General features: G+C 33.3%; 3 protein-coding genes and 1 pseudogene across 3 annotated transcripts; all 4 read left to right on the top strand.

Moving 5' to 3' along the window:
* Positions 1 to 924: 924 nt before the first annotated feature.
* LOC133784589 (uncharacterized) lies at positions 925 to 3,102 on the top strand (annotated as a pseudogene).
* A 3,682-nt stretch (positions 3,103 to 6,784) lies between these two features.
* On the top strand, positions 6,785 to 11,523 carry LOC133781539 (protochlorophyllide-dependent translocon component 52, chloroplastic-like). Its single transcript, XM_062220573.1, has 7 exons — positions 6,785 to 7,552; positions 8,863 to 9,050; positions 9,739 to 9,851; positions 9,996 to 10,183; positions 10,262 to 10,450; positions 10,747 to 10,934; positions 11,066 to 11,523. Exons 1-7 carry the CDS (start codon positions 7,031 to 7,033, stop codon positions 11,319 to 11,321), a joined length of 1,644 nt encoding a protein of 547 aa, XP_062076557.1. The 5' UTR covers positions 6,785 to 7,030; the 3' UTR covers positions 11,322 to 11,523.
* A 5,820-nt stretch (positions 11,524 to 17,343) lies between these two features.
* LOC133781538 (pentatricopeptide repeat-containing protein At2g03880, mitochondrial) lies at positions 17,344 to 21,585 on the top strand. The gene is made up of 3 exons (XM_062220572.1): positions 17,344 to 17,640; positions 18,405 to 18,458; positions 18,700 to 21,585. The coding sequence occupies exon 3, from the start codon at positions 18,747 to 18,749 to the stop codon at positions 21,189 to 21,191; it is 2,445 nt and encodes an 814-aa protein (XP_062076556.1). The 5' UTR covers positions 17,344 to 17,640; positions 18,405 to 18,458; positions 18,700 to 18,746; the 3' UTR covers positions 21,192 to 21,585.
* A 2,982-nt stretch (positions 21,586 to 24,567) lies between these two features.
* Positions 24,568 to 26,217, top strand: LOC133781537 (uncharacterized). Its single transcript, XM_062220571.1, has 2 exons — positions 24,568 to 25,626; positions 25,717 to 26,217. Exons 1-2 carry the CDS (start codon positions 25,516 to 25,518, stop codon positions 26,065 to 26,067), a joined length of 462 nt encoding a protein of 153 aa, XP_062076555.1. The 5' UTR covers positions 24,568 to 25,515; the 3' UTR covers positions 26,068 to 26,217.
* The last annotated feature ends 168 nt before the right edge of the window (positions 26,218 to 26,385 follow it).

Here is a 26,385-nt window from a genome sequence, read left to right as displayed (position 1 = left end):
ATTGGAAAGGACTATTAGTTAGGATTGGGTTGAATTAGAATGAATTATATTGTCTTAGTACTATATTGTGTTTGGTGTAATACAAAATTAGATGATGTATAAAATAATTTTTTAATAAATTTCTCACGTTACTTTTTTATTAATAAAAAATAATATAAGATATCTAATAAAAAACAATCATTTGAAAAAAAATTGGAAATTAAATAATATTTGATAATTTTTTATAATATATAATTTAATTTTTTAAATTTAAATTCTATATCCTAAAATTGAACTAATAGTGGAGGAAGAAAAAAATTGAAATAAAACATATTTCAATAAATTTTATAGTTGCAAATGGGTGAGACTTTGTTGGCATATAAATTAAGGTTAAAACATGATACATTTCACGGGTATAAAAAAATTAGTCATGCGTGTAATAATTTATTTTAAAATTAGTTTTTGACACTATAAATTATTTGAAATTTCATAAAAATTTATAAAATATTCTAAATAACTATTCACCGAAATTACTTACCAAACCAAAAATATCAGGGGGCGCACCGGGAAATTCCCCATTATTATTTTTGGTTTGAAATTTGTTACTTTTAGTGACTGGTTCATATGAAGTTTCCCCTACAGCCTCGTGGGGAAGAGGACACAAAAGTCAAGGGAAGATAATAGATATCACAAAAGTCAAGATGACAGTGAAATATTCATTTATTATTATTTGAACAAGTATTTTGTTCTGATGTTAAGATATCTTAGGGCATGATTGGTAATGAATTTGGATACGATTTTATCAATTTGAAAAGTTAAAATACATGGACTCACAAAAATCTCTGATTGGTAGGTTAATTTTGGAAACAAAATTCAAATAAAGATTCTAATTTTGTGCTGTAAGATTGAAAACAACAATTTCACGTTTTCTTCTTTTTCTGAAATTTTTTCCAAAAACCAAAAATCGATATCCTAATCTTCACTCTCTCTGCTCTCCTCCTCTCCACCATTTGTGAAAGTAACTGCCCAAGACAATCTCCATCTTCTCGTCATTGGTGTGGTTGTTCTAGCCTTGACGATGTGATTTCTCGGTCAACTCTAACTCCTCCGAAGCTTAGACTATGGAATTCAGAGTTATCAATCCCAGAACGATGAACCCATTTCCATAATAACACTTACTCAGAAGATAATCATGGCGAAGTCTCAGTGGGTTCGAATAGTCCTTTGCCTTCTCATGTCAAATCCATTACGAGCACTTCAAACCCATTTGTGAATCACTGTCTCAAGCTCCGCCACAACTCCTCTTATCGACATACTCATGGCTCTGTTCTCGTCGTTGGTGCCACCCCTATCAGGTTTCTTTGCTAACCCTTCTTCTCTAATTGATTGAACTTTCTCCGGGAAAAATATGGAGTTTCGATAGAAAACAAAGCCTCAATGAGCTTGATTTTGATTCTTTGGAGTATAATTATTGGCAATGTATAGGTTGTGCTCGCAAGTACTCCTATCAATTTTTGTTTTAATTTTATCGTTCTAATCGTATGGTGTTTTTTTTTATCATATATGACGAAATTGGGAACCATTTCTCATGCCAAAGAAAAGAAAGAATTTTTGTGAATAGTTAATTGACAAGTGATGAATTGTTTGCTTGGCCTCAACCATTAAGGCTTAAGCCCAATGAGCAATACAGGAAACTCTTGTAAAACCTTGTGAGACTATCATGGGTTTGATCACTTGACTGGTGAAAATGGTTATCTAGTAAAATTAAAAACTTTAAAATGTCTGCTGGTGAAAATGGTTACAGAAAGTTTTGTTCTTTTGGATCCTGGCATAGGGACTGACTGGTTTAGCAAGTTCTAGATCTCTAAATTACTGGGGATATTGAATGAAATCTTATAGAATAACTTCACTAGTGTTATATACTTGTTTCATCAATGTGAATTGTTTGGAATAGCGACATTGGTTCAACTCCTAGCTCAAAATGCTGCCAACTCCCTACTTAGGTTTCAGGGGATTAAGGTAGTTTAGTTGGTAGATGATAAATTTGCCAATGAAGCCTAAGATTAGATAACTGATTAGATTACCAGCTTATCATAGTTTATGAGATTTCTGCTTAAAGGGAAATGTTAGATCCTAGATTAGTTCTTGATTTTATAGGTTTTTAATTTTTTTTGCTACCGTGGCTACACTTCAAATATCTCTTTATTTTTTATTTTCTAGATTCACTTTTGGCACAGCCATTATAACTTAGAAATCCAAATTAATCCATTTTCAGCAATAACAACTTATCTATAGTGTCATTAACTGATGATAAAATTATGACTTGTGCAAGTTATTAGGGAGATATATGAATTTCAAGAATCAATACAAGAGAAAACTGTCAAAATGCATTGTTTTCTAGTACTCAATAAAGCTGAAATACCTGGAGAGATAGGTGGTTTTTCTGGTCGTATCGTGCGTGTGAGCTCTGCAGTGATGAAAAAGCCTTCTGGGTTGCAATCAACTGAATCTATAGAAGCAATTGGTCTCATGAGCATTCCTACCAGCTTTTTAAACTTAGATGATCAACAACAAGAAGCAGGTTGTGAAAGATGGTTCCCCGTTGCACATAGGATTCTGGTCCTTGACGGCATCCAGGTGATTTATGCAGTACTTATGTGTTCGAGTTTCATTGTAATTTCCTCCTTTTTTTATCTCTTTAATTTATTTATTTATTTTGCTTAAAATATGACGAGGCAAGTGTGTTTTCTCATGTCTGGTATTTAAATTTAATGGCAGCATGCAATAGAGGCTAACTGATTTCAGGAACCTTGTAGAAATTATGTTACTTATGCATTTTAGTTATCCACTGCAGGATCCTGGAAACCTTGGTACGTTAGTCAGATTAGCCATGGCCTTTAGATGGGTATGGAATTAGTTCAAAAGTTACTCATCAATCTTACTTTGTATTTCTGTTTTGCTATGAACCTTTTCTCAATCATCTCTGATATTTGGATTAAGTTTATATGTACATATGTGTGTGTGCAAAGGGAGGAATCCCATATTACCTAAGTTTCTAAAATAAAGAGCACTGTTAAAAGAGTTGCAAAAATGCTGAGTAATATTGGACAATTTATATATACATATGTGTGTGTGCAAAGAGAGGAATCACATATTACTTAAGTTTCTAAAATAAAGAGTTGTATTTGGATGCTTATAGTAGTGTGTACTTGTGTCCAAGTACATCTCAAAACTAATACACTCAGTCGGCAACCCAAAACATTTTGGACAGTTCCATTTTTGTATTATTTCAAACAAAAGGTTAATGGTAATGCCCAACAATCTTTTCTTTTAACAATAAAGGGAGTGATACAAATGTTATAACTTAGTAAGGATGATAAAGCTATATAGTGAAAAAAATTTGTGTCTCTAAAATTATCAATCTATGTGTCACTCTGTCTGCTAATATATATATACTGAAGCAATGAAGCATACACTGAAGCTAAGCAAATTTATATTCCTTATCATATGGTTTGAACTTTTTTGTTTACATGTAAAGTTAAGCAGAGAACATAAATAGTTATCATCTTTTGTTTGAAGTAGCAGTCGACCACACCACCATCACACCATTACAGTCCCTTTGCGTTGTTTTAGAGGAAGAGGGAGTTATTCAATTATAGACACTCATCGTTGCGTAATGTGATTGAATGTTGTTTTGGACTTCTAAAAGCCAGGTTTCCAATTTTAAAGTCAATGTCTCCATCATTGCTTGGAAAACAACGTCGAATACCAATAGCATGTTGCGCTATCCACAACTGGATCAAAATACATTCTATTAATGATAGAATAATGTTTGAACAATATTCAATTAATGCCACACCTATAGAAGATATTGAAGGAGTTGAAAGCCAATTTAATATAACAATAGAAAAGCAACAAGAAGGAGATAAAGTAGGAATTTCTGAGACAACAGAGATTAATTTCAGTCAAGATTATATGATTCGGATGGAAAATGTTAGAGATGACTCGGACAAATGTGGCTTAGTTATAGCAACAATATTTAGTTAATTGAAAAAATGTAACTTTAATTTGCAAAAAAACCAAAATTAATGACAATGCAATATTGTTATGAATTTAATCAATGCAGTATTATTAAATTTTAATTTATCAATTTTATTTAATTAAATTTATCAATAAATCAAAATGTAATATCATACAACCTATGGTACATAAAATATATAAAATTAAAATAATATTTAGATTCAGTTGAACCAATCACATATTTAGTTTTTGTTATATTTTCAAATTTAATACCAATCACAGATTCAGTTTTTTAAAACTCAAAAACAGTTTTACAGATATTGAACCAATCACATTTTCAGAAATACGTTTTTAGTCACTAAATTCAGATTTCATTTCAGAATCTCACTTTTTAAAAATACAGTTTTCTAATCGCGAACCAATCAGACCCTTAGCAATTTATTGAAACCACAAAATTTTGTGTACCCATATCTATAATATTAAATCTTACTCTTTATATAAATTGATAATTCATAAATTAATAATTTACCATAACACATAAAGTCTCACCTGAATGAGACTATATACATGCACTTAAACGTAAGACATCATAATTAAGTTAAGAATAATATGAAAAACGTGTTTTCTTGATTTTATCTTCTTTAAAATCATTTATATTAATATTACATGGGTACGCAATATTTTGTAATTTCTAGAAATTACATTTTATATGAAATTTTTAATAGAGTGTATAAAAATATGTGTTTTTTTTTTTCAAAAAAAGTTCATTTATGACTTTTTTTTAAGAATTTTCAATTTTATTGGTTTATTTTTCTATAAATTTTGTATAAAAGTTGGTTTATGCTATAGTTTTACTCTTAGTCAAGTTTTATTAATTTGAAAGGATATGTTTGTAACTTGATTATTATTTTTTTAGCTTATTTGTTTTTTTTTATATTATTTTTTTATAACTAATTTTATATTAAATTTTTCTTTTGTTGTTTTGCAAAAAAAAAAACTTTTTTTTTTGTAATATAAATTGTGTTTATTATTTTTTATTTATTATAAACATTTTTTTCATTTTTTTTAGATTGTACGTTTTTTTTTTCAAATCATGAGTAAGGTAACCAGTTACTTGATTGATTTTTTACAATTATGTAAAAAAAATCCTAAAACTAGGTTAAATAACATGTACTAGGAAGAGTTCCTAGTTATCTTGAAAGAAATAATCTTCTGCCATAAGAGGAGTAACCAGTTACCATAAAAGGGGTGACATGTTACTCGTATTAAATATGAAAATAAACATTAAATTTGAATGAAAAATAGGAAGAAGAAGTAACTATGATTTTATTAACATAGGTAACTAGTTACCATAAAGAACCCAGAAATATACACACATCAAAACATGAAGGTAACTAGCTACCCCCAGAAATATACACACAAAGAACGGGTTTGTGTGGCTGGGGTTTTACTATGTTAATTACCATAGCACCCCTCATTTTGATGATGTGTTTTTGTTTAATTTTGAGTTCCTATTATATGTGATTAGCTTTTCCATAAATTGAGTTTTGTTAATTAAAATTTTTCATACAAATTAGGGAAAGTTCAATTCCCATATTTTTGCAAAGTAATGGCTAAAAAGCTATGAAAAATTACCTTTATTTATTAGTTTGGTCAGATCTATCAACATAGTAATTGGATAAAGGTCCCTACTCATTTGGCCTTCTATTACTTTTAGAAGTTTTTTTTTTAAAAAAAAAAACTATTTAAATTGTAAACTTTTTCCATAAGAATTAATTTTGTGGTTTCTTCAATTGTTAAAAGTAATGAATAAATATTTCACTATAGTGACGATACTTCGTACCAACAAGACACTAATTAAAACTAGGAAATTTTCAAAATTATAATATAGGTTTATAATTTTTTGGATCATGTGTTTTGTCATATTACCTGTTTAGACCTTGTGTTTTAACAAATTACTTTTTGGACTCTATATTTTGTAAAATAATTCAAATAGAATCCTAAATCCGATTTCGGTCAACGTTTTCTCAACTGAAATTTCAAATAATTCATCAAACTAACAATTCATAACAAAAATAAAATCATTTTGCTTAAAAACTGTGTTATTATATTCAATTTGTTATTAATCAAAATTGAGTTTAGGAGTCTACTTGAACTATTTTACAAAATACAAAGTCCAAAAATAATTTTTTTTAAAACATAAAGTTCAAACAAACAATCGAAAAAAACACATGTTGAAAAAAGTATATACCCTTGTAATATACTTTATGTTCTATAATAATGTCTCAGCTTTCAAACAGTGAGACTCAAGAAAAAGATCAAATAACTAGTGGAAACAATAAAACATAAAGCTTAAAGAAATGAACACCAAATGATTTATTCAAAGAAAATAATTAGCCTTTGAATATTCAAATAATGTATTATTTTAAATATTTGATTTGAGTATTGTGATCCTAGTTAGTAATACTCATTAAACATGAGTTAATCTATAAGTACTATACTATTCATTAAATATTGAGTGTTTATTATTTGACACTCCATGAGATGTTAACATATGATTGGTTAGCGATATCATACAATGCTTATTAAATTTAAATAAGTAGGACCCGATATTGGATTGCACCAATAACAGTATGTCACCTACTTGTTGTGTTGGACACCCTTAGCAATTCTCTTAAATATAGTTTAGATTTTGGTTTTGTCATATCACAATACTTTCTCTTTCTTCTCAACTTCTTCTCCTACTGAATCGTTGTCCAAAAAAACAAATCTCCGGTACTAAATCTCAACTATGCATAACTCAGGGGCAATAGTGGTGAAATAGGTTACAGTATTGAAGATCCAACCACATGTAGAAGAGCGTGTTTTATGAAACTACTGCTACCTTCGGCTTACACATGGCTCCATGCTATCCATGCAAATGCTAAACCATTCACACTTCGAGATTTCAAGTTCAACCATATTCCTATTCTTTCTCTTTCTGCCACGAGTTTGACACACACTGACAAAACTTTGGGGAGTTGGGCCAGCCATGGAAGCTCTAAGAGTTTCTCCTGTTCATTCTCTTGGCTTTCCATCCACACTTGACAAAACCCAATTCGGAAAACTCTTTTGCTGGAGCTTCAACCCAATACCCAGTTCGTCTTTTTCGTTTGATCGAAGGATAGCTGTGTCAAAGTCTAAGTTTTTTACTACCACTTCATGTTCTGTTTCGACAGAACTCGGTGGCCCTTTTCAGCCTGAGCTTGAAACTCAAACCCCAGATGGAAACTTTGATTGGTATAGCCACTGGTATCCGATTATGCCGGTTTGTGACCTGGACAAGAGGAGGCCACATGCGAAGAAAGTAATGGGTCTTGATGTGGTGGTGTGGTGGGACAGGAATGAGAGTGGTTGGAAGGTGTTTGATGATAGTTGTCCTCATAGGTTGGCTCCATTATCAGAAGGGAGGATCGATCAGTGGGGGAGATTGCAGTGTGTGTACCATGGTTGGTGCTTCAATGGCTCTGGTGACTGCAAGTTCATCCCTCAAGCACCCCTAAATGGCCCTCCGGTACTAACTAAGTCCATTTCTGTGTTTTCACCTTCATTTCATGTGATTTATTTACTTGAATGGGATCTTATGATATATAAGGATACTTGCTATAGATTATGTCAGGCCGGCCACTAAGCATAACCTTATGAAAATTTTGCTATTTTTATAATAACTATATATAAAATGTTATTTTTGTAAATTTTTTGGGTTTTTGTATAAAAGTGATATTTTTCAAAATGTTGGGTCTTTCTGTGTGTTATAAGTATGGCCACTTTACAAAAATAAGTTAATTTCTATATTTATGGGTATAAAACTTATGCCACAAAATATGATAACTCTAGTAAAAAAAAAAGTTAAAAATATGAAAATCTCATAAAATATTATAAACTAAATACCATAAACAAAAATATTCTCTCTCTCTCTCTCTCTTACTTTCCTCTCTCCCTTGCATATATTTCACTCACTTTCTTCATTTTCTCTAACAACAATGACTGCCAACTATTTTCTCGCACAACAATGCGAGCTCTCTAACGCCGGCAACAAAAAACAGATGTCGTCCCTCCGGTCACCGTCGATGCCATCCCCAGTTCATCATCATCCTCTTCTTCTTCTTCTTCTTCTTCTTCTTTGTTGTTTTAGATCTATTTTTTTTTCAAATATGGTTTTTTTTTTCAGATCTATCTAAGTAACCGATTACTGTCACAATGTGGTTTTGTTTTTCAGATTTGAGTTTTTTGTAGACCTAACTGTAACCAGTTACATTATTCAATCTCTTTCTTCCTCTCGTTTCAATGTTATTCTTTTTCCTATTTGTTCTTCTTCTTTTTCCCATCTGATATTGCATTTCAAATTTAATTTTGCACTTTAGGTCTAATTTTTTTTCTTCAAATCCTAGTTGTAACCGGTTACCATCACGATTTGTTCATGTGTTTTTTGTTCAGATTTTATTTTTGTTTCCAGACATATTTAAGTGATCAGGTACCATGACGACTAATTATTTTTATTCATATCTGGTTTTTTTAGACCTAGGTGTAACCAGTACTTATAATGATCAATTTAGATTTTTTTTGTTTAGATCTGATTTTGTTTTCTCATCTAATAAATTAACCAGGTACCATGGCGACTTTTTTTTTATCTGATTTTTTTTCAAACCTAGCTGTAACCAGTTACGATTATGACCAGTTTAGATTTTTTGTTTGAATCCTATTTTATTTGGAAAAGCACACCAAATAAGTTGCAAAGTTATATCTAAGAACATGGTTTTATTTGGACAAATGATGTAATGGAATGTGCCAATCTAAGTGATCAATTTGATATCATATACGCAGGTTCACACTTCCAAGAAAGCACGTGTTTCTGTTTATCCAAGCATTGTGCAGTACGGCATTGTGTGGTTTTGGCCTAACACTGACTCTCAATACAAAGATATTATTATGAAGCAAAAACCACCCTACATTGCAGAAATAGACAACCCATCATTTACTAAATTGATGGGGAACAGAGATTTTCCATACGGGTGAGCGAAAATATGCTCTCAACTGTTGTATACTTTCTTTCACTTTCTCTAGGAGTATGACTAAACCACATAGAATGAGTCTATATCAAAACGTTCTAAGGGAACTAAACTAGGGTTGAGCATAAAATTTGAAAAACTGAAAAAATCGAGTACACCGACCTTCTGAACACTGAAAAAACTGAAACCAATTAAACCAAACACCGAAAAAACTGTTAACGGCGTAAACCGCTACTAATCGGTTGGTTTAAAAAATCTGTGTGGACCGACCGATTTAAACCGAAACCGACCGAAATTATAAATATATGTAGGTTATGTTATGCTTATGGACTTTTAATTATATCTTCAAACTTTCAAATTTGTGAATGTAACTATGTTCTATGTATTTTTGTTTTATAAAAGCACAAAAATGTATTCCTACAATCCAAAATTTTTAGTTTTTTTTAACTAAAATTTTCTCAAAAATTATGGAACAAAATTAAAAAAAAATGAACTTCGATCGGTTTTTTTCTTTAATTGGTTTGGTCGGTCGGTTTTTGTATCGCACCAATCCAGATCGAAAACTGAATTCTTAATTAAATAATATGAAAAAACTGCCCAAACCGACCAATGCTCAGCCCTAAACTAAACGTAGCCATTAATGTTCATTACACTGTTTATTACCTTTTCGTTTTCCACTTTACTTTTTCAGATATGAGGTCTTGATCGAAAATCTTATGGACCCTGCACATGTTCCTTACGCGCATTATGGACTAAAGCGACCTCCACATTATGGTCTAAAGTGGCCTCCACAACAGAAGAAAAGTATGAGTAGTTTTTGGTTCAGTGTTCATTTTACATGTTCACTTAAATGTATTTAAAAGAACTGTAATGAAAAAGTTTTGGAAGGTAATGAGAAAGTATTATGAACTGATATGAACTATATATGCCACCTTTACTTTACTGCAGATAAGGCTGATAGAGAAGGTGGAATGCCCTCGGAAATGGTTGTGGAGAATTCTCATCGTAATGGTTTTACTGGAAGGTGGGAGCCTGGAACTAACGAATTTTTTGCACCATGTGTTTTGTATTTTTCTTTGCCTCGTGGATCAGCAAATCAAGATGATGGAGTTGCTTCCTCAACTGGAACCGAAAAGGTAATAGATTACACTTTGATGATTGGTTTGGTTTCCTTTTGTTTTGTAATTTTATTATTTTTCTTTTGGCTTTCTAAGGAATCAACAGTACAAAAGAGAGTGGTGTTTGTTTTTATTTGTGTTCCGGTCAATCCAGGGAAGAGCAGATTGATATGGACCTTCCCAAGAAACTTTGCGATTTGGATGGACAAAATTGTTCCAAGATGGATGTTTCATGTTAGCCAAAACTTAATTCTGGATTCAGATTTATATCTGCTACATGTTGAGGTAACTTCTAAATGTTATATAACTATTTCTTTTGCTTTCATTTTTTTATTAGCCATATGAGTTTCGAGTGTTGCTATTTGGCACTTTAAGCTGCCCAACACAAAATGAGGTGGCACCTTATGGTTGATTAGCGACACTCCATAATTCTTATTAAAGTCAAATGTGTGGGACCCGATATTGGATTCCACCAATAACGGTATGTTACCTCCTTGTGGTGTTGGTCACCAGTAGTGCCTCTTAGCATTTCTCTGTGAGTTTCTAACTAGTTTGGTTGGATTCTCGATTTCTTCGTATAGGAGCGTAAGATAATGGAAGTTGGCCCTGCCCAGTGGCTGAGAGCATGTTTTGTGCCATCAAAGTCAGATGCTCTTGTGATAGCTTTCAGAAAGTGGCTAAACAAGTATGCTGGTGGCCAAGTTGATTGGAAAGGCAAATTCCGTGGAGCTCTTCCACCAACTCCTCCAAGAGAACAGCTTATGGACAGGTAATCTTGTTCAATTCTACAAAGTGTGATTGGATTCTTATCTCATAAATCTGACCAATTCCCAAGATCCTATATGATGTTTGAAGTTTGAAATTAAACACTCAAGTTTTCTTTTCTTTCCTTTTTTTAAGGTATTGGACCCATGTGGTGAACTGCAGCAGCTGCAATGGAGCATACAAGGGTCTCAACATCTTAGAAGTTGTGCTACAAGTGGTCTCCATCGCTCTACTTGGAGTGATTGCAGCAACCAGACAAAGCATAACATCCATGGTTGCAAAGACTGCTATGGTTTTAATAGCACTTCTTTGCTTTGCAGCTTCAAAATGGTTATCTCACTTTATTCACAAAGTCTTTCACTATCATGACTACGACCATGCTTTTCGTTAGTATGCATATTTGGTCATAGTTCATGCCAATAGAACACAAACCACCATATGTGATTCTATAAATACTACTACACTGATATTAAGATTATCAACCATAAAAGTTTACTGAAAAGAATTGGAGACTAGTAAGAGTGAACTGAAAGTGAAAAATATGGTGTTCTTCTCTGAATAATGAATGGGCAGCATTGAAATCGTCTGCCCTGGTAGAGGAATAAGGTATATGTATTTTAAGGAATGGCAGACATTTGCAATTAAGTGATTCTCTAGTAATGATAAAAGGATGTACGTGCATTGAACTCATAATTCATTATAAGTCTCATAGAATCACTTGATACCAACAAATATCATTAGTAGTGGCTATCATCATTGGTTTATCAAACCAATCAAATGTTGACATGTAACATTGCTAAGAGGCACCACTGGTGTCATTGGTGTAATCTAATATCGGGTCCCACATATTTGAATTTTATCATGGACTATCGCTAATCAATCATAGAGTGTCACCGTGTCAAATAGCAACACTCTGTTGGATTAAAATCCTATTTTATGGGCACATATGTATAATGTATAATGCTATTATAAAGTGTGATACAAATTAAATGATCAATTATGTTATAAATATCATAGGGTATTAAAGTGTCATGAATTTAATGTGTAGAAACAGGAAAGTGAATTTTTAATTTTATAATAGGCAAAATTGGAAATCACTAATTATAAATTAGGGTTGTGGTCCCCTATATATATGTATCATTATATTCTGTCTGTCATCCCATTAATAGAAAATAAAAGAAAAACTCTTCTCTCATAGAGATACATATTATATAGGAAGATCTAAACCCTCTGTGCAATCTCCAACAATAGCATCAGGTTAGTGCTTCCGCTCTTGTGTTTATCTTCGCCTTTAATTTAGCAAAGAATCTATAGAGTCATGATTTAGGATTTCTCATATATGCATTTATAGTGACATGATTTTTGGTTATGTGTTAGCGATTATTGTTTGTTCATGTTATTTGAGTGTATTAGAAATTCTAACACACTCTTCATTTAAAGTCCAAGAAACTAAAAACAAAAACAAAAACACAAAATGAGAAAAATAGGACTTGAATGACACTTTGGAAACAATATAAGACCATAGGAAATTTATTGTCTCCTTGCACATAATTAAATGGTATACTTACAAAGGACCTAAAATAATGGCAAAGCTAAGAGTGTTTTGTAAAAAATGACCTAAATGGAAACTTTTATTAGGCAAATAGCTTTTCAAAAAATTCTATTAGCAAAATGACCTTTCTTTTTAATTAACAAAAAGTATTAATTAAAACTCATTTAATTAACATTAATGTATATTTTTTAGTTGAATCCTTCTGAATTAGATTGAAAATAAAAAAGAAACCCTAGGAAAGAGAAATCCTCATGCACTCTTGAATGTAAGTGGTCTGATTCTCCTTCCTCATTTATTGTAAAGGTTAGTACTTTACTTGAATCTCAATTTTTACAATTGGGTATTTATTATTTCAAGTTATATAACTATATTTAGCATAAATATACCTTTTTCTATTGAAAAAAAAAATCTAGTGTAAAAATAGGTCCAACTCGAGGTTGAAGACGACCTGGCAATATAAGACCATGTGCAACCCACATGGGTCTCACAGAGTCTCTTAGTGCAATTTTCAACAGTGACCAAATTGTACTAAGCGACCCTGTGAGACCCATATAGGTTACATAGGATCGCTTAGTGCAATTTGGTCACTGCTGAAAATTGCACTAAGCGACCCTGTGAGACCCATATGGGTCACACAGGGTCGCTTAGTGCAATTTTCAGCAGTGACCAAATTTCACTAAACGACCCTATGCGACCCATATGGGTCTCACAAGGTCTCTTAGTGCAATTTTCAGCAGTGACCAAATTGCACTAAGCGACCCTATTTGATTCATAGGGTTGCATGGGGTCTCTTAGGGTCGTTTTGTATGTTTTAAAATGAACTTGTTTGGCTTTAAAGTAATTATAAGCTAATTGATATGTTATTTTTATTTTATACTTGTTAATTTAAATATTTAACTTTATGACAGATATGGATTATGCCTTTATTTGCATGGACTATAATAGTGAGTGGAAGATTGTAGATAAACGCATTTTGGAATGGTTTAGTACTGGTTGCAACAAGGGATTTTTGGTTGATAGAAGTATAAAGTTTCATCAATTAGTAGATAAAGTCTACGAAAAAATAGGTGTTGATCGAAATTTGTATGAAATTGAAATTACTCATAAGTTAGTTAGTGAAACATTTAGTAAGATGGCACCAAGTCAGGTTTGTAATGATTCTGATGTTGAGGATCTTATGATATTCTACAAAGTTAAAGATTTGATTCCTCTATATGTGTGCGTAAAAAAGAATAAAGATAAAGGAATGACAAATCTTGTCAGTGATGGTGATGGATTTGTTGGTGATGATGATGAGTTTGGTTGTGATAATAGTGATTTTGATAGTGGAAGCTTTTATGATAACTATTTTGGTTGTCATATAATCGAACAAGTTTCAAATGAAGATCTAGTGCAGAACAATGGAGACATCATTGGTTCCAATCCAACACCAAATGATATAGTACACGAGGGAGGTGACAATGTACTTAAGGAATGTGATAAATTAGTTGAAGAAAATAACAATGTAACTGATGGAGGTGACAATGTAGTCGAGAGTGGTCAGATCATCCCTTATCAAAATTTTGATATTGGAGAATTTACCAGAGAAGCAAGTCAAAATAGTGGGAGACATTATGGATATAATTTAAATGTGGGTTGACACTTTGCACGTAAGGATGAATTGAGTTATTATCTTAGTGTCATCGCCATTAATGGGAGATTTGAAATGAGAATAATAAGATCAAACAAGTCATTGAAGGAAGTTCGTTGTATTAGTGAAAATTGCTTATGGCGAGTACGTGCTACAAAGATAAAAGATTCAGAATTCTTTGTCATTCGACAACACCATGGTCTTCATACTTGCTCATTAATGAACCGAAATGCCAATCATAGACAACCATCCAGCCGTGTTATTGGTGCTCGTGTATAGGGACACTTCAAGAATAGTAAGGATCCACTCAACCCTAGAAGCCTCGCAGGATTCATGCGTGAGGAAATGAAAGTTCAAGTCAGTTATTGGAAGGCTTGGAAAGGAAAACAATGGGTTCAAAATTTGATCAGAGAAACAACAAAAGAATATTTTTCCTTGCTCCCTTCGTATTGTCATATTTTGAAGCAGGTAAATCCAGGCACAGTTACCCACATTGAACTTGATTCAGAAAATACGTTCAAGTACTCTTTTATGGCTTTGGGAGTGGCTATAAGAGGGTTCACCTACATGAGGAAAGTAATTGGTATAGATGCAGCTTGGATCAAAACTAAGCATAAGGGTGTGTTATTAGTAACAACTACACAAGATAGTGAATATCATACTTTCCCCATTGCATGGGGTTTGGTTGATAGTGAGAATAACGCTTCTTGGACATGGTTCTTAGAGAAGTTGAAGAAGGTTATACCTAATAGCTCAGACTTGTGTTTGAAGGACCCTCTGAGGATGGTGGATGAGGAGATGAAGGTGGGGAATTTGGCGTAGACTCGTATTGTTGTGGGTCTCTTCTCCCACAATAATATGAGGATTATTACGCAGGATGACATTGCCGCCTAAAAATAAAGAAATTCGATCTATAATGTCATCTGCATTGTCTACATAGCTATGAAGCCTTTCATAGAACAGTTGTACCTTCTCTTCCGCACTTGAAACTAGAGTAGGTCGCACAAAGAACTGAAAAACCAAATAAAGAAAAGTCAAATAAGTTAACATAACCAAATATATTTGCGTTTTAAAAAATTCATTAAGCATTTTTTTATAAGTGGATAAATACCTCATCATGTTCTTCTATTACTTTGGATATTCTTGCAACTGTGATATTTTGGACATTAACATTTATTTTCCAACCAATCTATCATAGAATATGATTTCCTAGAATTCTTTGTCCAATCATTTCTCTCAATTTTGGCATTGCTTCACATATCCATATCTATAAGAATCAAAACAAAAATTATAAGCATGAAAAACATATGATAAGTCATAGTTATCAAAATTTAGATACAAAATTTTAGATTTTTTTTACTTGAAATATCCAAGGACAACATATGAAGTTCCACCTAATAATATCTTTATTAGGATCTTTCTGGAACTTTACACGAGTGATTTGATCTATAATCTTCTCATATACCAGCCTCCCCTTAGGATATTTATCAAATATTTCCAAATTGTCCACTAGTCGTAGCCAAGATAAATCTATTGTAGTACCAGAACTTGAATTTAACAGAAACACACTTATTAGTAGGTAGATAAAGCACATTCTTTTGTTCTCTCCTCTTTTGGTATATTATCTAGCACATTTGCTACATCCTCTATTTTTATAAACCTATCCTTGAAGTACTTATTATTTAAATTGTTGTTTGATGAAACCACATTTAGTTCTTCTGGTGTCAATTTGCCACCCGTGTATAATCCAGATGCTATTGCAAACTCTTGGATAGGTTTGCCATTTATCAAAAACCACAACTCATGTTTTTTTTGACAATTTATCCTCCTTGCAATTATCTGGTGCGATAAGGTCCCCCAAAACTTCCCTTTCCAAGGGAGGTCCAACAAATGACCCAACTGACCATATTTTCTAAAAACAATCTTGTCAGTTTTTGATAACCACGAATTTATTTTTTCAAATATTTGCATCAAAGACCTAATGGTAACTTTAGATTTCATTTGAACATTTTCATTCATAATAACACTTAGGACACAAGGAAGCTCTGTTGTCAAAATAGTTCTAGAAATCTGAAATAATTTGCCAAACAAACAAAATACAATGTAAATTAATGTAAATGATAAGTGCAAATATTTATTACAAAATTGAAATAAGCGACCCTAAGTTGGGTTAGTTCTCTTAGTGTATATTTACATCAATAAGAAAATTGAACTAAGCGACCCTAAGAGACCCAAAGGGTCGCAAATGTCGCTTAGTGTATTTTAACATCTAAGAAGAAAATTGAACTAAGCGACCTTAAGCGACCCTCTGAGTTGCAAATGTCGCTTAGTGTATTTTAACATCATAAACAAAATTAAACTGAGCGACCCTAAGAGACTCAAAGGGTCGCAAAAGTCACTTAGTGTATTTAACAACTAAAGGGTCGCTTAGTGTATTTTAACATAAAAAAAATATTGAACTAAGCGACCCACGAGGTCGCTTAACATAAAAAATAAAATTGAACTAAGTGACCCAGGAGGTCACAGAAGGTTGCTTAGTGTATTTTAACATTAAGAAGAAAAATTACACCGAGATACCCTAAAAGACCCTTAATTGCACTAGGCGACTCTATGAGTTACATATGGTTTCTTAATGTAATTTTCAACTCAATATTCATATAATTTTTAGAACCGTGATGAACTCTAACAATGAAAATAAACTTAAAATTATAGAATTTTCACTTTTTTCAAATTGTACATCAATTTACTCAAAATCAAAATTATTCTAACCCATTAAACTCATAATCTTAATCATTCTAATTCATTAAACTATAATCATAATCTTACTTGTTCATTTGGTGACCGCTGACAAAATATAGTTGATTCCTCCATTGTTGCATCCATTATATTTTCTTCAAAATAAAGAGCATAAGAGAGTAAAGGAATGAGTAAAAGTGAAACTATTGTGGAAATAAGTACAAAAAAGTAAATACTAGGAAAAATCTTGTTGCCGAAGCTCGTCATCGGCGAAGAATGAGGTTGCTGTCTTCAATAGAAAAGAAGAGAGAAATGCATGTGAAACAGAATGGAGGAAGACCACGATTGGCACTATTGTTTAGAGCTTTGTTATATGTATTAAGCCTATTTTATTTACATAATCCTGCCATATCATCATATTTTTTAAAATGTAATAACTATAAAAATTAATTAAAATAAAAAAAGCTATTTTGCTAATACAATAGAGTTCTCATTTCCTGAGACAAGGCCAACAACATAGAGCTTTTTCAAGAGGAAGAGCCCCAAATGCAACAAACCATTTCATGTTAAAAGGAGTCTATTCTTGTCAATAGTAATGAGGAAATTCCAAAGGTATAGAGTGGCCTTAACCACAAAAAACTTGGCATTCCCATGTTCAATCCCATTTTTGCAATAGCACCAAATGCAACAAAGCTTTCTGATATAAAGGTAGGGGCCTCAATCAGGCGTCGACTTCTGCTTCATATTTATCGGATTTCACTTCTAATTTTCCAAGACGATGCTTCATTGCTGGTATGTATCTATGTCTGTTTTTCTCACTTAATATCATTGCCACCCACCATGTGTTTGATGAAATGTCTGAGTAAGATACTTGTTTCTTTCTAACGCATCATTTCATTACTGGTTTGGTTTGATTAAAACACACTATATCACCTCTTTTTTTTTCATATCATTGTTGGTTTGGCAAAAACGTTATACACAAGTTTCAGTTGAAATATAAGGATGCAAAGTCTGTTAGTTCTTCAACTGCTCTTGCTGGGGTTCTTTCTTTTTCTTGTAAGGAATTTTCTGAAATTACTGCTTCACTGGTTGGTTTGGTTGACGAACATAATGGCATAAGAAAGTATGAGATAAATTATATTGTTAGAGGGAGGGACGGAGAAATTTTCAACTTTACTGGTGTGGTTTGATCAGCTCAGTTATCATAGCAATAATGGAACTTTTCATATCATTACTGGTTTGACTACAACACATTACACAAATTTCACTTTTTTTTTCACTTGTAATATGGGAACTATCTGTTAGTTCTTCAACTGCTCTTGTTGGGGTTGTTTCTTTTTCTTGTGTATAAGTAGCCAAAACGCTTCCATTGGAACAAATCTTACAGCTCCTGGGGATGAGAGTCGTGGTGGCCTGTATGGATCATTCTTCGTCTCTCATCTCCACGAGCTGTAAGATTTGTTCCAATGGAAGTCTTTTGTCTCATAGGGCCTAGCTAGTACATATTATGTTTAAACATATTAATAATGATTGTGTAATATGTTCAATCACTGCAGTGAAATCATACGAAGGTGATGCCTTGATTTTCTATGATTCATAATTCCTCTGAGGTTGGTTCTCTAAAATCTCAGATGTTGTATACATTATATAATGTAAATATCATTGAACCATGCGATGTTGTAGTAGCTGTCTAAATTCCCCTCTTGGCTCTTGTATCATACCCACATTTTTTGAACTATTAATTATATTTTTGAGTATACATGTCATTACTTTGTTTTAATAATTATTATAAATAGTTACTATAATTAAGATTTAATATAAATATTAATAGTGTCTCTTGGCTTGTTTTAGGTGAATTTATCTATAGTACAGGAGTTAGAAGCCAAGGAAAGGTGGTAATGCTTAAATTCAATTCAAGAATTTTGAATTTCTGTTATGGTGCCAATCGTCAACTCAAGCATATAGAAATCAAGTATTACAGTAGTTATATTATTGATGGTTCAAGTTCTACTCATTCTGGATTTGATTCGAATAGGCTTTTAAATGAGCTGTCCAAATCTGGTCGAGTTGATGAAGCTCGCCAACTGTTCGACAAAATGCTCATTCGAGATGAATTTACTTGGAATACAATGGTAGCTGCTTATTCCAATTCAGGAAGATTTTCTGATGCTAGACAACTTTTTAAGGAGACCCCAACAAAAAGTCCCATCACTTGGTCATCCTTGTTGTCTGGGTATTGTCGCAATGAATGTGAAATTGAAGCTTTTGAACTGTTTTGGCATATGCAGCTAGAGGGCCAAATGCCCAGCCAGTTCACGCTGGGCAGTGTCCTACGGTTGTGTTCAACATTGGGTTTGCTTCAAAGAGGTGAACAGATTCATGGCTATACAATTAAGACACGGTTTGACTTGAATGATTTTGTTCTCACTGGTCTTGTTGACATGTATGCAAAGTGCAAGTGCATATCAGAAGCTGAATATCTATTTGGGATATCCCCTAGTAGTAAAAATCATGTAATGTGGACTGCTATGGTTACTGGGTACTCTCAAAATGGTGAAAGTTTAAAGGCAATCAAGTGTTTTCGAGCAATGCGAGTTGAAGGGGTAGAGTCAAATCAGTTTACATTCCCTGGCATTTTGACAGCATGTGCTGCGGTTTGTGCACGTTCGTTTGGGGCTCAGGTGCATGGATGCATAGTCCAGATTGGATATGGGGCAAATGTGTTTGTTCAAAGTGCATTGGTTGATATGTATGCAAAATGTGGAGATTTAAATAGCGCAAAGAGGGCGTTGGAGAACATGGGGACTGATGATGTAGTTTCTTGGAACTCCATGATCGTTGGATGCGTGAGACAAGGATACTTAGAGGATGCTTTGATCTTGTTTAAAAAAATGCATGCAAGAGACATGAAGACTGATCATTTTACATTCCCATCCATTCTAAACTCCTTTGCTGTCTTGAAGGAAATTGAGAATGCAAAGTCTGTCCACTGTTTGATCATCAAGACTGGATTTGAGGCTTATGTACTTGTTGGTAATTCTCTTATTGACATGTATGCTAAACAAGGAAAATTGGATTCAGCTTATCGAATATTTAATCTTATTATAGACAAGGATGTGATATCATGGACGTCTCTAGTGTCGGGTTATGCACACAATGGCTCTTATGAAAAAGCACTTGAGTTGTTTCGTGAGATGAGAGTAGCAGGGGTTTATCCAGACCAATTTGTAATTGCCAGTGTTTTAAGTGCTTGTGCAGAACTAACAGTTTTAGAATTTGGGCAACAAATTCATGCTAACTGCACTAAATATGGTCTTCAGCCCTCATTATCAGTAGATAACTCCTTAGTAACGATGTATGCAAAGTGTGGGTGCATAGAAGAAGCTAATAGAGTTTTTGACTCTATGCGAGTAAGAAATGTGATCAGCTGGACAGCTCTTATAGTAGGTTATGCACAAAATGGTAGAGGAAGGGACTCTTTAAAGTTCTATGATCAGATGATTGCAACTGGTACAAATCCAGACTTCATTACTTTTATCGGTTTGTTGTTTGCTTGTAGCCACGCTGGTCTTCTGGAAAATGGCAGAACCTATTTCGAATCAATGAATAAGGTTTATGGAATCAAACCAGGTCCTGAGCATTATGCCTGTATGATTGACCTCTTGGGCCGATCCGGAAAACTTAAAGAGGCTGAGGGATTAGTAAATCAAATGACTGTGGAACCAGATGCAACTGTTTGGAAGGCACTTCTTGCTGCGTGTAGGGTACATGGAAATGTGGAACTTGGAGAGAAAGCAGCAGAAAACCTTCTTAAATTGGAACCATTTAATGCTGTGACTTATGTTCTCTTATCTAACATGTACTCTGCAGCTGGTAGATGGGATGATGCTGCAAAAATCCGGAGATTGATGAAATCATTGGGGATCAGTAAGGAACCTGGTTGTAGTTGGATTGAGATGAACAGCCAAGTGCATAGGTTTATGTCCGAAGATAGAAGCCATCCAAGAACAGCTGAGATATATTTAAAGCTTGGTGAGATAATGATGTTGATCAAAGAAGCTGGGTATGTGCCTGACATGAATTTTGCGCTTCATGACATGGATGAAGAGGGTAAGGAGCTTGGTCTAGCTTATCATAGTGAAAAGTTGGCAATTGCTTTTGGACTTCTTACAGTGCCACCAGGAGCACCAATTCGGATTTATAAGAACCTTCGGGTTTGTGGGGATTGCCATACTGCAATGAAATATATATCAAGCGTAGTTCTTCGACATATCATATTGAGAGATCCAAACTGTTTTCATCATTTTAAAGACGGGAAATGTTCTTGTGGAGACTACTGGTAGAGGACTTGATGGTCATCCTTTAAACCTTGTGCCTATATGATACCAGTTCAAGGGGCATGAAATGGTTGAATTTTGGTGGTCTAGATATTTTTTACTGCTCTTGCAACATTAGCATCATTATTAAGTTTGCTCATTATTTATGGTTTAACTTTTGCTAAATTAAAAAGTTAATATGTAAATTTATGAAGTGCTGGATCATGAAAAAGGAAAATGCCTTGAGAACAAGCCTACAGTTGTTGAATGAAGACTTAACTGGTAAGTGATCCTTTTGCACTACTAACTTTGATCTAAGTCATGGTGCGCCCTATCATCTAATAAGGATTCTATAATAAATGACTTGTACTATGCACTTTTTTTCTTCCCTTCAATATAGATATGACATTGTATGTTTAAATCTCTTGCTATGCATAGTTGAAAGATATAATTGAAGTGTCAAATAATTGAGAATTTGGCTTAATGTTGTGGAATTTTCCCATCCACCCCTTCAAAATATGATGCATTTTATGTATGATTAAAATTATTTACCTTTTGTTTGTATGATTAAAATTATTTACCTTATTATATTGTTCTTTTACTTGGATGATAGACCCGGGAATTGGTAGAATATAGGTATAGAGGGGTATATAAGTATTTGTAGTGGTTTAGTGGATGAGCTGGTATAGTATGTTGTGTTTTGTCTGTTGGGGTGGTGTTAGTTATAGTACAGGTATATGTATGAGATGGGAGAATTGGGTGAGGGCATGCCGAGTGATATTTTGTCAATGTTTTGGTCTAGAGAGAGTTGAGATCTCTCGAATATCTCTAGGAAGAGTTGAGGGTCTCTCGAATACCTCATTGATCTAGTGTGTTGATTTTTATCATTTTGTTCTTTCAAAGACAAATTCCAGATCTGCCTAGTTCTTTCCCTTGTCTTCTAGTTTCATTTTCTTTCTATCTTAGCCATTGTTTTGAGGACCCTAGTTGGGGTATAACATCGGAGCATCATTTCAACTTCAAGAATTGTTTCACAATGTATTTTACTTGATCTATTTGAAATTTTGAGGTTCCATTAACATCTTAGATGCTAGTATTTGTTAGCTTTGTTCAGGTTAATCTCAAGAGTTGAATTTTCCTTGGAAGATGGAGACTGGACTTCTAATCAGTCAATGTCTACTCAAGTGCATGCTTATCTCTGAATGCCGGTTTTAGTCTCTCTCTCTCTCTCTCTCTCTCTCAATATATATATATAATGAAAATAAGCAATAGTTAATCTGTCACGCTAACAAGGGTTTGCTACAGCTGTGTGCTAATGTATAATTTCCCAGAAACATTGTTTGAGGTAAGCCACTGATATCTCTTTACACACCTATCCAGAAGACCAACATATGATAATTATATTTCTCTGACCTCTGAAAATACTGGCATTGGAGAAATACTGGAATTCACAAGGGTAGAGCAATATGGATCAGATTCTGTGAATTCAACAAGTATTGGGGCCGTGGGGATGTCATCGATGGGTATGGAGAAGGAGAAGCAGCTATATCGTTAATTGGGAAGTCTGAACCACTTGTGTTTCTGAAGCTTAATTCAGATGCTGCAGTTGCAGAGAGCTTAGCTGGTTTTGGAGTAGTGGTAGCTAGAAACAGAGAAGGTTAACCTTTAACTTTTGCCTCGGACAATGGTAAGGTGATTTGTAATTTTTGCACAAAACAATGCTTGACATTTTATCTAAAGAGAATCGACACGAATTAAGCTCTCCTAGGACACCAAAAACATTTGGTCCTCTAGGTCTAGACCTATATCAGATTAAAGAAAAGAATGACTGTTACGATTAAAGAAAAGAATGAGACATGTCAATGATGATATTTGCAATTAATTCCAAAGTTCTGATATAGGACTCGTAGTTTATGGGAGGATTGATGTTTACAGCTCTACAGTATATGCACATGACCTGCCAAAGTGATGGGAGTAAGTTTATTATGCTTAGTGTTTGCATAACTGCTATAATACATACACACAATCTCAATATCAAAATCCAGACTGGTTAGAGAAATAATATTCCAAGCCATTAATTAAAAAACCCACTTATAAGACTGGATGGATTATCATTTAGGAATAGAAACACTATGAACCATTTCACCTTCAAGGAATAGGCTTTGATCCATTATAGCATATTCAAGCAAGGTCATATAGGAGTTCTCATAGCCAAACCATTAGTCTTTTTCATCATGCTTGTTGTTAATATCTTTTCTTTTCTTGTCATGATACTTTCAATTCAATGTCTATTATTATCTCATGAAATGAATCTTCTTTCTGAAAACACGTTGCCATATATTCTTGAGCTTTTTCAATCTTATTACAGGCTCCATGTTCAAACATACATACAACTAGAAAGAAATAAGAAGCCAAAGCCAAGTAAATGCCTTGAACCAGTTCTTCATGTTAAGCACTCTGTCTCTGAATTAGTGGCTTCAAAAATCTGGTTCTGCTAATACCATTATGGTGGGATAAATCTATCATCTTCACAAAAGTTTTAGACTTCTAATAATTCCCTGGAGTTTCTTGGTCCAAAAAGCAGGTAAATAAAATATTAATATTGAATTCATATGGGTTTATATATTTTTGAACCGTGTGTTTTGACAAATGACTTTTTGGACATTGTATTTTGTAAAATGGTTCAAAGAGAACCCTAAACTCGATTTTGGTCAAAGTTTTCTGAGCTAAAATTACAAATAATTACCAAACTAACAATTTAAAACAAAAGCAAAATCATTTTGCCTAACAACTGTTGTTATATTCAATTTTTTCTTCATCAAAATTGGGTTTAGGGGTCTATTTGAACTATTTTACAAAATACAGGGTCTAAAAAAGAATTTATCGGGTCTAAACAGGTAATGAGACAAAATACAAGATACAAAAAAGTATAAACTCAATTCAAATAAACAAAATATATAACAAAGCATCAAAACAAATACCAGAAGATGAAGCACACCAAAGCTTGATTTACTGACATCTTGATTAACCGAATGGATGCTCTACTCCTTTAAAACACCTCATCAAAATACACATTTTTCTATTTTACCTATAATTTTTATATTATATCACACATCTTCTCTATTTTTTTTTTCTCTATTTTTTTTTTCTCTATATCATTTAAATATTATATTTTTAATTCATTTCAAATATTTTCTATAATTATCAACAATATCCTTATATCTTTTAATATTTACAATATCTATTAATATATGATATCACACAATTATATTATAATTTAAATTTATTCATTAATATAGAAAAAGTATTATTTTGACCAAGAAAAGTAAATTGAGAAAGTTACAAATTAATTTGAAAAAAAATAAGGAATAAAACTCATTTAGCTAAGTCCAATACTAAACAAAAGAATGGAAGAAAAACTTTTATTTTTGTATATGAAATTAAAATAAACAAAAACTTTGCACTTGTAGATTATTACAATTCTTAGCCTTTAATTTGGATTATTATTCAAATTTCTTTATCGATACAATTTATGAATAAAACGTTTTAAAATCAATTATATAATTACATTCTAAATTACAAAAAGGGATAATTGTGGCATAAGTACCCAATGTTTGGGTTTTGTACGCGGCATAGACCCAATGTTTATTTTTAGTGGCAAAAGTACCCAAAATTAGTAAAACTGTAATTTCGTCAGTCTCCTCCGTTAGGCAGACACGTGTCACGTTTTTATTGGTCTAAATCATAATTAATTTTAAACATTGGGTACTTATGTTGTGACGCCCCACGTCACTATGGCTGCTTTCTAGAATAACGACTGGCCCTACAAACCAAGACAAGTCTTTCCAGCGTGCTTTGTCCTCACTCGCACACTTTCTGGGAAAACTTCTCAGGAGGTCACCCATCCCTAGATTACTCCAGGCCAAGCACGCTTAACCATGGAGTTCTCAAGTGATGGGCTACCAAAAAGAAGATGCACCTTCCTGATATAGGTAGTACCCATCAATCAATTTAAGTCATCTTCAACTGTGTAGTCTCATACCTACACAGTCTTAGAATCATTACACTTGACCTTCCCCATGTGGTGTGGGATTGCACAGCTTACCCGGTCTTTCCCTTTACGAATCACGGGATTCTGACTGTCACATATGCCACGTACAAAACCCAAACATTGGGTACTTATGCCGCAAATATCCCTAATATATCCATACCCAGAAAAACGATGAAGATGAAGCTTTCCCCCCGACCACACCCAGACGATCCACCCCCGACAGTATAGCACGTGAACCCAGTAGAAGAAAACTTGTAATTCCTTCGAATTGGGGGTTAGGGCATCTTTTGCATCGGGTTAATGGAGAACGGAAAAAATTGTCATTGTCGACCACCAAGGCCAGTGGTAGAAAGAACGGCTTGGACAAACAAAAATCCTGGGCGAAGATTCAGAACATGCAACAAGTATCGGGTAAGATCTCCATTTGTTTTTGTAATCTGATTCATTGAATAAATGGTTATGGGTGTTCACTAGAAATTTTGTATGTTTTGGTCAACTCAGATTCATGGTGGGTGTAATTTCTTTGAATGGATAGACCCTCCAATGTGCCATCGAGCAAAGGTGGTCATCCTTGGACTACTAAGAAAAATTGGTGACCTTGAAACTGAAATCACATCCCTAAGTACGAAAACTGACATTGGAAGTCATCGGCAATGCAGTGGTTCTTCAAATGGATTTGAGACACAATCTCACAACCTTCAAAATGTTGGAAGAGAAAGCTGTGAAAGTTGTGCTGAAAGCAGGGGTAGAGTATATGATGGAGGTCGAATGCAGTGTTACTACTTTTTGAATACTATGTATTTTGCTGTAATTCTATTGATTGTGGTTATTTGGGCTACAAAATCAAAGTAGAAGTTGTTGGTATTGTTAGTTTATTTTTGGGTAATTTTCATGTGCAGTATTGACAATGACAAAGCTATTGCACCCTAGGCATTGATTTGTAATGAATTTTGTTGTAAAATGAAACCCCAAATCAATGTAATCTATCTTGGTCTATTTTGAATTCAGTGTTCTAGTTTATGTATTTTGTGAAATAAATATGATCAACGACTAGTTACATTTATTACCATAAGAGATAGGTACAAAAATATAGGCCTAAAAAGCCAAATGTATCTGATCTGTACATGACCAATATCATGGCCAGCATGACCCTGTCATGACTCAAAAAAC

The sequence above is a fragment of the Humulus lupulus genome, chromosome 6 (assembly GCF_963169125.1).
Source record: "Humulus lupulus chromosome 6, drHumLupu1.1, whole genome shotgun sequence".
Lineage (NCBI taxonomy): Eukaryota > Viridiplantae > Streptophyta > Magnoliopsida > Rosales > Cannabaceae > Humulus > Humulus lupulus.
Note: the sequence above shows the minus strand (reverse complement) of the source record. Positions and strands in the feature narration are given on the sequence as shown.

Bases quoted from the DNA above. Each gene is read 5' to 3' on its own strand.
- LOC133781539 (XM_062220573.1), top strand. From the start codon at position 7,031: ATGGAAGCTCTAAGAGTTTCTCCTGTTCATTCTCTTGGCTTTCCATCC. The intron at 10,184-10,261 runs GTAATAGATTAC...TGGCTTTCTAAG, and splicing joins CCTCAACTGGAACCGAAAAG to GAATCAACAGTACAAAAGAG. The intron at 10,935-11,065 runs GTAATCTTGTTC...CCTTTTTTTAAG, and splicing joins AGAGAACAGCTTATGGACAG to GTATTGGACCCATGTGGTGA.
- LOC133781538 (XM_062220572.1), top strand. From the start codon at position 18,747: ATGCTTAAATTCAATTCAAGAATTTTGAATTTCTGTTATGGTGCCAAT.
- LOC133781537 (XM_062220571.1), top strand. From the start codon at position 25,516: ATGGAGAACGGAAAAAATTGTCATTGTCGACCACCAAGGCCAGTGGTA. The intron at 25,627-25,716 runs GTAAGATCTCCA...TGGTCAACTCAG, and splicing joins GAACATGCAACAAGTATCGG to ATTCATGGTGGGTGTAATTT.